The sequence below is a fragment of the Cannabis sativa genome, chromosome 3, assembly GCF_029168945.1.
Source record: "Cannabis sativa cultivar Pink pepper isolate KNU-18-1 chromosome 3, ASM2916894v1, whole genome shotgun sequence".
Taxonomy (NCBI): Eukaryota; Viridiplantae; Streptophyta; class Magnoliopsida; order Rosales; family Cannabaceae; genus Cannabis; species Cannabis sativa.
The window spans coordinates 25,848,301-25,861,244 of NC_083603.1; the positions used below are offsets into that span (position 1 = coordinate 25,848,301).

General features: G+C 34.6%; 2 protein-coding genes across 2 annotated transcripts; both read left to right on the forward strand.

The window, feature by feature from the left end:
* Positions 1-3,260: 3,260 nt before the first annotated feature.
* On the forward strand, positions 3,261-3,770 carry LOC115710563 (uncharacterized). Its single transcript, XM_030638923.1, has one exon. The coding sequence runs from the start codon at positions 3,261-3,263 to the stop codon at positions 3,768-3,770; it is 510 nt and encodes a 169-aa protein (XP_030494783.1).
* A 5,074-nt stretch (positions 3,771-8,844) lies between these two features.
* On the forward strand, positions 8,845-12,412 carry LOC115709862 (phenylalanine ammonia-lyase). Its single transcript, XM_030638093.2, has 2 exons — positions 8,845-9,576; positions 10,408-12,412. Exons 1-2 carry the CDS (start codon positions 9,140-9,142, stop codon positions 12,155-12,157), a joined length of 2,187 nt encoding a protein of 728 aa, XP_030493953.1. The 5' UTR covers positions 8,845-9,139; the 3' UTR covers positions 12,158-12,412.
* Positions 12,413-12,944: the final 532 nt, after the last annotated feature.

Below are 12,944 nucleotides of genomic sequence, written 5' to 3' on the forward strand. Positions count from 1 at the left end.
TTAGGGAATTATGATCTTTACAACCTTTAGGGGTGGATCATAATCTCTATAAACTTAGGGGTGGACTTTATTCCACAGTACTCTTTGTGACACATAATTTTAAACATGGAAATAATATAATAAATTAGCTATTATTAGAATATATCCTTGATCTTAATTATATGTTCCAGTTTAGATTTACTGTTGTAATAGTTAATGATACCATTAAAGTTCTTTGATAATGTATCACATTACCTTAGTTGAGTGGGAGAATATTAAAATTCTTTACCCATCTTCGTTTGGTTGATATTTGTGATAGGAACTTAAGAACACTTCTGATAAAAAAAATCTAACCATTCACATGGATAGAAATAACTTATCAGAATTATGAGAATAAGATAGAAGAATTCTTGCATAGTCTATTCGAATGACTTGAGTCAAGATTTCTAATCCTCATAACATTTTATGTTATCTTGATTTGATTGCTTAATCTCTAGCAACTATTTTACACTTCAAATACTAGACTGCTATGTTGTTGACCTAGTCTTAGAGAAACTTACAGTTTCAGACTAAGAAAATAAGTCACAACGAGATATCCGCAGAAACAATAGTATAAAGGTTAAAAGTTTCTAACCAGACATCTGCTATTGAGTGGGAGCCATCTGAGATGTAATCAAATGGGGAACATTAGGGGACAATCAAGAAAGATTTATGAAAGTGACCTATATGTTAGATATTAAGGAACTATGCTTTAGTGATCCTAATATCCACACCGACTCATTAAGAATTTTGAGATGGTGGTTACTCTGGGGGTGGAGGAATCATTGTAGAAGAGTGTAAAAACCCATCTATAATAATTCAAGCTTCATCAGAGAAGATATAGCTTTGTAAATTCAAAATTACCAGAAAATTATTTTACTGAAGAAAATTCTACACTGCATTATCTCAATTCCAAATTTTAAAATTTGAGAGATATGTCTTCTGTTTGTTCAGATGTACTTAATGGGCAGTAAGGATTTCAGTATCCCTTGATGAGTAAAGCATATAGCTAAGGACGTTTCATAAGTTTTATGAACCTGGTTCCAGATATATGGGTGGATTCAAATATACTATACTTGATCAGAGGATCGAGGCAAAAGATTGATTGTAATGCACAACTTGTTTTATGTTAGTGCAAGTGGGAGTTTGTTGGGTTTTGTGCCCTAAATAAAACCCATTACAATCTGATTAGTTATCAATTTAGAATTTTGAAGTGATTTATGTCTACATGTATGTTACATGTTTATGGTTTAATATATATATTTAATATATGCACAAAATATGTTAAGTCCAGAACATATAGTTATTTACAATTACAGTATTGTCAATACAGTGGAATGTGATTGTGATTATATGATTCAAAAGATTTGGTCCCTGTTCATCAGTGTTTTGGATTTACATTGATGTGATAATTAGCGGTGAAGTATACTTACACTTGGAGTAAGTGTTATGTTCTTTCCAGGACATTGGTATACTAGTTTCGAATGTATAGAGTATACATTGGACTGGACCGATATTGAACTTAGTCAAAGATATTGTAAACTTACCGTTGTATCTTTCCAAGTCAATATCAGAAGTTGATCTTAGATTAAGAGAATTTAAATCCTAATATGCTCAGGCTCAATCTCAGGAGTGCTATTCATGTTCTTTGATTTATTAGTTAAGCCTACTTTTGGGTCAGGGTGATACGTATATTTTGGGAACATGATAGCATAACTGAGTGGGAGTGCTGAACATAAATATGGAATCTATAGCTTCTACTGGTGTATAGAAGTAAAGTGATGATTCCCTTCGAGCTTAGTTAAATAGAAGTAAATGGATGAGCTCTTGTTTCAGTGACTATATATTAGATCACTAAAACATCATTTACAGGTAACTAAGTGTTCAAAGGGGCAAAATACATTGAGGGGTGTAAACGGTAAATTGGTCTCATCTTGATGTAAAGCATTTCTATAGAGGATCTTTTAATCACATTAAGATTATAACAATGGTTAAATGAGATAGCATATTGATATCGTGAAACATATAATATGCTCTATATAAGTCTGAGAGTGCAATTCAAAGTTCTAAGAGTGGATTCAACAAGGAATTAATAAGTTAGGGATTTACTTGGTAAATCGGTTCAACTTATTGGAAGCTCAGCATATAGATCCATGATCCCCATTCTAGTTGAGACTATACTGTTTGTAAGACTCTATAATTGATTTATGATTAATCAATTATAATTCTAAAAGTTAGACTATGTCTAATTTGTGAATTCTCATAGTTTAAGGATGAAATTGTAAATAAAAGGGTTTCTAGGTTTAATTATTAATTAAGAGACTTTGCATGTCTAATTAATAATTATTTTAAATGACAATATTATTTAATAATCTATTTTAGTTATTAAATAATAAGTTTTGGCATTTCAATGATTAGAATTGGAAAAATGGCATTTTTGGAGGAATAGAAATAAAATTGAGGAAACTGCAAAATCCATGTGAGGCCCATACACACCATGGACGGCCACATGCTTGCATGTTTCCCAATTATTATTTTCAATTTTAATTGTCATGTAATTGCTAATCAAAGCCTAGCAAAAATAGGAAAGTGGTGGATCAAACTAAATAAGGCAGTTAATCAATTACACTGTAAAAGAGGAAACTGTTTATTTGGAAAGTTGAGCTCTTCCCTTTTCCTATATATAGCCGCCCCTCTCTTCACTCTTTGTGTGTCTTTGAATGCATCATAACCCACGAAAATAAGGGAGAAAAGAAGAGAGAAATTTTGAAATCCTTGTGAGAGAGAAGTGCCCACACACATCACTCAGTACCTCAATCATAGTTTGGAAGACTGTGAAGGATCACATCCAACTGAAGGAGAATCAGACTCAGATCTTGATTATACTCTGCTAGAGACAGGAATCAAGGGTTAGAGATCTGAGTGGAAGGAGACACTTAATTTCGCTTCCATCACTGTAAGTTATTCTTAACTTTTATGTGTTTTGTTTATCGTTTTAGAAGTTCATATTTAGGTTGTTAAATCAACATACTTGTGAGTAGATCTAAGATCCTGGTAAAATTAATTCCAACAGAAAGAAGATCTTCCAATGTATGAACCGCAAATTCTTTATCCTCAATGATTTATGAAGAAGAAACTTGATGAGGAGTTTGCTAAGTCCTTGGAAATTTAAAAAAAAAAAAAATCAACATCAACATTCCTTTCATTGATGCATTAGAGCAGATGCCAACTATGTTAAGTTTATGAAGGAGGTGTTGACAAAGAAGAAGAAATTTTGGGACTATGAAACTATGAGCTTAACTGAGGAATTTAGTGCCATAACTCAGAAGAAGTTGCCTCAAAAGCTTAAAGATCCTGGTAGCTTTTCAATTCCTTGTGAGATTAGTGGTTTAAAATTTGAGAAGTCTTTATGTAATCTTTGGGCTAGTATAAATTTAATGCCACTTTCGGTATTTAAAAAGTTGGATACTGGTGAAGTAAAGCCTACAACAATTTCATTACAATTGGCGGATCGATCATTCACTTATCGAAGGGGAATAATAGAAGACGTTATAATTAAAGTGGGTAAGTTAGTATTTCCAGTGGATTTTGTGGTACTAGACATGGAAGAAGACAAGGATATGCCATTGATCCTTGGGCGCCCTTTCTTAGCAACTGGTGGTGCCCTTATAGATGTTCGAAGAGGCCACCTAACTTTGAGTGCTAATGATGAAGAAATCAAGTTCGATATTTGTAAAGACCGCTTAGTTTAATTTGGAAATTAGCAGTTAATCATGTTTAATTATGAAATTATTTATAGCTATTTAAATAATTATTTATACTGTTATTATTGAATTCTGAGATGCATTTTTATGTTATTTAGTAGTTTTCATAATTTTGCATTTCCGGTGCCCGGTAACATGGAACTCGGTGTTTGGCTCAGTAAAATCACAACTTAGTATGTTAGTAGTTTGGGACGGTTTATTAGACTTTGGGAATGTCGGGAATGGCCGGGAATTTAGAATTTCCCAAAATACCCCTTTAGTGTTATTTATGTTATTTTAGTGTGGAGGGGCAAAATGGTCTTTTTGCCCCAATGATATTTTGTCCTTTAGTGGACTTAGTAAATGAGTTTTATATGTTTAATTATGCTTTATTTTTGCTGAAGTAAAAAAGGGATTTTGTGGCATTTATTTCATTTTTCCCAAACTTAGAAAAATTACAAAATTTTCAAAGGAAACTCTCTCTCTCTTTTCCTCTCTCTTTCGGCCTCCTTGTGCAGCAAGGATTCTTGCCATTTTTTCTTGTATTTCAAGCTCTCTTTAGTCAAGTATTGTGATCTCTTGTTGTTGGTATGTTCCTCTAACTTTATTCTAAGTTTTCTTGAAATTTTGATGAAAAAGAAGTGTTGTTGCATGCTTGTTTTAGTGGTTCTTGTTGCTGTGATTTATTGTGATGTTTCAGAGGTTTAATCTTACTGTTTTAAGTAGATTAGAGCTAATGTAATGCATGTTAATTGCTTTGATTTCAAGATTGAAGTTTTAGCTCAAATTTTAGTTTTCAAAGAGAATTTTCGAAATTTGTGGCTGTGAGTATTGCATGAGTTTGTTTTGGTTTTCTGCAGCTTTAGTATGCATGATTATGTGGTTTTAATCTAGTTTTGAGGGTTGTATGTGAGCTTTAGCCAAGTTTGAGTTTGAAACTCAAAGCTTGGAGCTCTCATGACACTTTTTGTTTCTGTGCATTCTGGGTTGTGTTATTGCTTTAGATATGTTATTTGGGTCCTATAGAACAGGTCTGGAAGGTTTGAGGTTGTTTGGGTGTGATTTGGTTGAGTTATGAAATTTTGAAATTCTGCCTGCGAGGAACCTAATTCGGTTGGGCATCGTGAATTCGGATGAGGGTCCAGGAATTTCCAGAACCGAAATTCCGGTTGGACAACCGGTCTACCGGTTGGGGAAATTTCAGGAACCCTAGATTTCCTCGTTTTTATGTTATTTGGGGTATTGCCATGCTTTTTATCGATAGGGAAACTTTTAGTTCCTAGTTTAAGTCCCCGGGAAGTGATTTAGCGTATCACTTATAGTGTTGTGATTTTTATGGTTTAGGAGCCTGTAATCCGTCGCGCAGATAGTTCCAGTCAGGTTGACCGGCACACCTGAATTCGGATTTGAGGTAAGATTAGTATAACAGTATGCATATGTAGATTACATGTTTAGCGTGCATGTAGGAAGCCTGTTAGATTACATTAGATATGTATGTTGGCTTCGAACCATCCGACTGTGTCACGTCGGTACAGGCTGGAATATGACCAGCAGCAGGAGTATGACCAGTTCGACCGATTAGGCTGACACTGTATCACGTCGGTACAGGCTGGAGTATGACCAGTAGCCGGAGTATGACCGGTTCGACCGAATAGGCTGATACTTAGGTTGGTGGTTCCGTACTATTTGCAAATCACGTCGGTACAGGCTGGAGTATGACCAGCAGCTGGAGTATGACCAGTTCGACCGATTAGGCTGATACTGTAACACGTCGGTACAGGCTGGAGTATGACCAGCAGCCGGAATATGACCGGTTCGACCGATTAGGCTGCTACTTGTCAATAGTACCGTCCCTATGAGCGTTCAGAACTCAGTACCGTGTTGGACACGGCAGTTGGGGGGACTCAGTATCGTGTTGGACACGGCAGTTAGGGTTATGGTCAGGGGTATGGGCGTCTGATCATGACCGGGATTTATGTATGAGTATTATTATGCTTTTCTTACTGAGTCTGTCGACTCACAGTGCTATGTTTATGTGTAGGTAAGGGCAAGGCTAGAGATGATGGTCCGTGAGCGAGCCGGTGAAGATTGTACATGTCGGGGCGGTTAGGCCTGGAGCGTACGATCATCGGGACAGCGAGGCTACTTTTGTAATTAGTCGCTTGGCGACAAGTATTTTATATAGACAGTAAACTTTTGTAAATGATTTTGTAATCGGGATCCCGAGTATTTTGTATAAATATTTTACAAGTTTAATTAAAAAAGCAAAAATTTTAATTAATCACGTTTTCCATAAACCTCGTTGATTAGCAACGAGCTGCACAACATGTTTAAAAATCACGTAATACGCCTATGCTAGTAGGGGTGTTACAATATTTATAAGTCTTCTAGTCAAGCCGATATTGAGAATACATGCAATATGGTTGAGTCTTGTAATTCCAATGAAGATAATCGACAGACTAAACATAAAGAAAAGACAAAAAAGCCTCGAGATAAAAAGAAACGAAAGGAGGAATTTTCAATAGGTCAACAAGTGTTGGTGATTCATTCAAAATTCAAATCTTTGACAAGTAATGTTATGTCAAGATGGAAAAATCCTTTTAAAGTTAAAAATTTACTTCCTTGTGGCCTTGTGAGTATTAAAAGTGAAAAAAAAAATGTGAGATTCTAAAGGTTCACAAGCGTAAACTGAAGGCATGTACTGATGAGCTCCGACGATCATATCAACCACCTGGGGGGTAATGATGACGATCCACCTGCTACTGATTGCGGTGATATAGCTATGGACCCGTAGTCCTAGCTGCTCTGGTTTGTTTTCTCTCCTTTAATTTTATTGCACAGTGGGGGCACTATTTATTTTAAGTTTTGGGATGGGAATGCAATTTTCATGTTTTAATTTTTTTTTGTGTTTTTTTTTTAATTATTTTGGTTTTTATGGGTAGATTTAAGGTTATTTTTATTATTGTTGGATGACTATATCAACGTTAACTTATGACCTATGGGAATTCGATGATGAACTTATGCTAAACTCTTTGACATTATTTAGTATGTGTGAAAAACTTTTAGATTGTGTGCTTAACCTGTTATGCTTGCTTTTGATATTGCGATATGAATTTTGTGTTGTTCTACTTATTCTATATATTGTGATTTTATGTACTTATGTAGACTTTGTTTGATTTGATTGATATTGAGATAACTAGAACTTGTGTGATTAATTTATTGAGCCGAAATCCTAAATCTTTGTTGAGTAGAGATGATTAAAGCAATTTTCTTTGAATCGTGTGAGCCAAAAAGCTAACATTAATACATTACCATTTGTTGTCCTATTTTGAGCCTAATTTTTTTCCAATTTTTATTCTCTATTAAAAACAAAACGCATATTTATCTTTGATTACGAGCCATGAACTTAAATAAATTATCCTTACCCTATTTTGCACCATAAACATAGGTTGTTGTGTATTGAATGAAAAATATGATGTAAGTGGGATGAGATAATTTTTTTTTAAAATTATTTGGAAAAGGTGTATGTGCATAGAGAGTTATGATCCAAGTACATTATGTTGAAAAATTCTCTTGTAAAAGAAAATTCATAATATGAAAAAAAAAATAATAATAACAAGAGATAAATTTGATAGGATTATAACTCTTATTATGTGAACAATGGGGTATCAAATGAGGAAAAATATTATCGGGTGAAAATGAAATTTATGATGAAGGGTTTTGCAATTTTTATTAGATTTGTAAGTTTATGGTGTGACACTAGCCTAAATGACATTCTTATCTACCATTTACCTAAACTTAACATTACATGCCTATAAAGTCATTTTGATCTACATGACTTTGGTTTACATTAGTGGAGATAAATTGGTTATACAAGCCTATGATTATCTTGAATGTTTTGTGGTAAGGGAAGTCTTATGCACATAGATTACATGTATATAGAGTTAGTAGAATTGACATATACACATTTTTATTAATATACAATATTAGAAGTTAAGTTTAAATGTGTTGAAATATTAGTCCTTTGTTTGAAAGGCATATTGAATATGAGATAAATTACTTTTGGTCTAAGTTTCTTGATTTATCATCCAATAATTGACTTGTTAGTTTTTAATTTTTAATTTTTAATTTTAGTTTTATTTTTTTCATTAAATGATCACTTGCTTTCTATATAAAGAAGTGATCAAAATACAAATAAACTATTACAATCTATCTTCTAAAAATAGATTAAGTATACCAATCACCTACTATAATCTCTTTGTTTCTTTTACATACTTGTTGTTTATATTCTAATAATTGCTATTTTATATTGAGCATTAGCCAATCTAAGTGAATACTCGCAATTCTACTTATGGGTGTTCTTGCGTAACTTGAATACTCAAAGTTTTTAGTATTGTTTATTTTCCTTCAACAAGTGCCAAAATACTACATTAAGTAGTATGCAGTTTCTTTAAAACTACAAATCTTATTTTAATTAAATATGATTGACTGAAAAAAAAATAGTATTTTGACACATATGATAACTATTACCTACATATCTAATCTATATTTTTGTGTGTGTATCAACAAAATACATTTCTATTCAAAGAAAAAAAAATATACATATAGCAAGTAGAACAGTACTCTTGATCAATAAAGGCACTAGTATTAACAAGTAGCTGAATGGGTCCTCTTGCAAAAGGGAAAGAAAAGAAAAAACTATAAAAAAATTGAGATTTTTTTTTTGGAGAATTTAATTAATTAGATATTACACAACTAATAGTCTAATAAAAATGCTATGAGTTGAAGATATTTATCAACTAGATCAAGAAAATTGTGTATAATTAGGTTGGTGTTAAAATGCATTTTTTTTTTGTGTTAAAATGCATTTATTATTCCTTTATGTATTCATCTAGCAATTCCCACCAACCACACCCTCTCCCTCTATCCTTCCCTCAAACCAAACCAAACACTATATAGAACTTTTTCTCTAGTCCACACTTGTTTAAAGCCACGTAGCAAAAATTTCCATCCTTTGATCATATCAAGATCAACGGTCAAGATTTGTTTACAACTAACCCCCTTTGCCTTTGTATTGTGGGCTAACACTCTCCACTCTCATGCTCACCTACCTCCCATGCCATACCATACAATTATAAAGTCTTTCTTCAGCCATCACATTTGAAAACCATATTTATTTATTTATTTATTTTTTCTTCTTTCCAAAATTCACCTATATAACACCCACATATCATCTCCCTGTACTTTCAAGAAAATCCCATATCATATTTTCTTCCAGGCTTTCATTTTTTCCTCCCCATATACTACATACGCATTTCATCGAACACCTTCATAACTCTCTGGTACAATATATAACCGAAGGATATTTCTTCTATACAATGGAGACCCCCGCCGTCGCTGAAAATGGTCATCACCACAGCCAAAACGGCGTGTCGTTGGAGAGTTTCTGCACGACCAAGCCAGCGGCTGGAGTCTCCATTGATGACCCGCTGAACTGGGGTGCGGCGGCTGACTCGATGAGTGGGAGTCATTTGGATGAAGTGAAGAGAATGGTGGCGGAGTACCGAAAACCCGTAGTCCGGCTCGGTGGAGAGACGCTAACGATTTCTCAGGTAGCTGCCATCGCCGCTGGTGACGGTGCCGGTGTAAAGGTGGAGCTCTCTGAGTCGTCCAGGGCTGGAGTCAACGCTAGCAGTGAGTGGGTTATGGAGAGTATGAACAAAGGTACGGACAGCTATGGTGTGACTACCGGATTCGGTGCGACCTCACACAGGAGAACGAAAAATGGCGGCGCCCTTCAGAAGGAGCTAATCAGGTAATGCGTCACTTACTCACTTTAGTCTCTGGAAATGTTCCGTGAGAATCGGACTAGGACGATTTGACTCAGTTCCGACATAAACCGGGTCAACTCGGACGAGTTGACCGAGTGGGTCCATATGCTGTCAATTACGTTATTTATTTATTCAAATAATTATATTGTGTATCATTTATATATGTCGACAAGCACTAAGCAGGGTAGTTGCATCCGACGGCCTAAGATTTTTGGAGAAAACAATTTTTTTTTTTTTGAAAGCAGAGGAAACAAAATTTTAATTATACGTAGATTTTTTTTTTAATTAAATTAAATGTATATACATATACATATACCTTTTTTTTTTATTATTTATTTATTTTCCTCATAGAAATATATACACCTTATATTTACTATCTTTACATTTATTTTGGAATAAATGTTATTGGTGTATTGTGTTTTTTTTTTTTTCCTGACAAAAAAGTCCTTTTCTGATTAGTTTAGTAGAACTGGATATTATAAGAGGTTGCATAGTTTATTATTATTATTATTATTATTATTATTATTATTATTATTATTATGTTACAAACAATTGTCATTATACAATTATTGTTACTAACTTATAATTTACTGCCTTACAAAAAAAAAAAAACTTTAATTTTTACTGTGTTAAAAGAAAATGTAATATTAATTATTCAAACAAACAACAAATAACACTTCTTTTATGGCTAGCAATTATTAGTAATAAAAAACCAGAATACATGGCTTAAAGCATTGACTAGTCTTTCTCTTTTTATATTTTTATTATTTAATAAAATCCTTAACTAATCTTCAAACTTTTAATATTGTTTGTAGATTTCTCAATGCTGGAATATTTGGTAGTGGAAAAGAGTCAGCACACACTCTGCCTCACTCAACAACAAGAGCGGGGTTGCTTGTTAGGATTAACACCCTTCTCCAAGGCTACTCTGGCATTAGATTCGAGATTTTGGAAGCTATGGCGAAGCTCCTCAACAACAATGTCACTCCTTGTTTGCCTCTACGTGGCACAATCACTGCATCCGGTGACCTTGTACCCTTGTCTTACATTGCTGGTTTGCTCACCGGCAGGCCTAATTCTAAAGCGGTTGGCCCTAATGGCGAGTCCCTCACCGCAGAGGAAGCCTTCAAAGTGGCTGGAATCAATTCTAGTTTCTTTGAGTTGCAACCTAAAGAAGGTCTTGCTCTTGTCAATGGCACTGCTGTTGGTTCTGGTTTGGCTTCTACTGTTCTTTTTGAGGCCAACATTCTTGGCGTGTTGTCCGAGATCTTGTCTGCAATCTTTGCAGAAGTGATGCAGGGTAAGCCTGAGTTTACGGATCACTTGACTCATAAGTTGAAGCACCATCCTGGCCAGATTGAGGCTGCTGCTATTATGGAGCACATTTTAAATGGTAGTGCTTACATTAAAGATGCTCAAAAGCTTCACGAGATGGATCCTCTTCAAAAACCAAAACAGGATCGCTATGCTCTTAGAACATCACCCCAGTGGCTTGGACCGCAAATTGAAGTGATCAGATTCTCAACCAAGTCAATTGAAAGAGAGATCAACTCGGTGAATGACAACCCTTTGATTGATGTTTCAAGGAACAAGGCTCTTCATGGTGGTAACTTCCAAGGGACCCCAATTGGTGTTTCAATGGACAACACCCGTTTGGCTATTGCAGCAATTGGCAAACTCATGTTTGCTCAATTCTCTGAGCTTGTGAATGACTTTTACAATAATGGTTTGCCTTCAAATCTTTCTGGAGGCCGCAACCCAAGTTTGGATTATGGTTTCAAGGGAGCTGAAATTGCCATGGCTTCTTACTGTTCTGAGCTCCAATACCTTGCTAATCCGGTGACGAGCCATGTCCAAAGCGCTGAACAACACAACCAAGATGTGAACTCTTTGGGATTAATATCTTCAAGAAAGACTGCTGAGTCTATCGATATTCTCAAGCTCATGTCTTCAACATTCTTGGTTGCACTTTGCCAAGCAATCGACTTGAGACATTTAGAGGAGAATTTGAAATACACAGTGAAAAATGTTGTGAGTCAAGTGGCTAAGAGAGTTTTAACAACAGGTGTCAATGGAGAACTCCATCCATCAAGATTTTGCGAGAAGGATTTGCTTAAAGTTGTAGATAGGGAATATTTGTTTGCCTACATTGATGATCCATGCAGTGCTACCTACCCATTGATGCAGAAACTGAGACAAGTACTTGTTGAGCATGCTCTGTCAAACGGTGAAAATGAGAAGAATTCAAGCACTTCAATATTCCAAAAAATTGTAGCTTTTGAGGAAGAATTGAAGACCCTTTTGCCAAAAGAGGTTGAGAATGCAAGGATTGGTGTGGAAAGTGGAAATGTAGCCATAACAAATAAGATTAAGGAATGCAGGTCATATCCATTGTACAAGTTTGTGAGAGAGGAGTTGGGAACTGGTTTGCTTACTGGAGAGAATGTTAAGTCTCCTGGAGAGGAATTCGACAAAGTGTTTTCTGCTATGTGCCAAGGAAAAATCATTGATCCAATGTTAGAATGTCTTAGTAGCTGGAATGGTGCTCCCCTTCCGATTTGTTAGTTGTCATTTTGTTGAGTTTGAATGTTGTTTAATGTGTCCATAAATTTAGTTGTCAACAAGGGTGCTTGAATGTCATTTAAAGTGTCTATAAAAGTTAATTTAGTTGTCAACAAGGGCAAATATGTGGGAGTGAATTGTGTATTGTAAAATAATCTTTTGTTCTTTTTTTTCTTGCAATAAGATGTAACTTTTTCCTTTGATATTATTTTTGTTTTATTTTAAATGGAATAAAAATCAGTTGGTTACGACCCAAAATTATGCTTACATTTTTTTCTATTTGATTATATTTATTGTTTTCTCCAGAATATAAAGCATGAGAGCATCTGGAGTGTTATAAATATGATGTGTATGTATTTTTTAGTTCATTTTTATGAAATTAAACTCCAATGGTGGTCTATAATATGGTTTAAATTTAGCATACTAAAAATGCATCAAATTTGACACAAATTATAGCATGCACAAAATTTTATATGATAATGAATATTGCTTTCTTCTTTACTCTTTTGCTATTCATCAATGTAATTGCTAACTTTTATTTATTTTATTTATATATTGAATATTAGTTTCATATACTTCCAATACAAATTTAATATTTTTGTCGCGTGTGAGAGAGATGAAGAGAAGAGAGAGAGCCCTATTGGGTGTGTGTGTGTGTGTGTGTGTGTGTGTGTGTGAGAGAGAGAGAGAGAGAGAGAGAGAGAGAGAGAGAGAGAGAGAGAGAGAGAGAGAGAGAGAGAGAGAGAGAGAGAGAGAGAGAGAGAGAGAGAGGAGAGAATAGGGCTTTTAG

Excerpts from the sequence above, each read along its gene's own strand:
- LOC115710563 (XM_030638923.1), top strand. The coding sequence starts at position 3,261 with ATGAAGGAGGTGTTGACAAAGAAGAAGAAATTTTGGGACTATGAAACT.
- LOC115709862 (XM_030638093.2), top strand. The coding sequence starts at position 9,140 with ATGGAGACCCCCGCCGTCGCTGAAAATGGTCATCACCACAGCCAAAAC. Across the intron at positions 9,577-10,407 it reads CTTCAGAAGGAGCTAATCAG|ATTTCTCAATGCTGGAATAT; the intron begins GTAATGCGTCAC and ends TATTGTTTGTAG.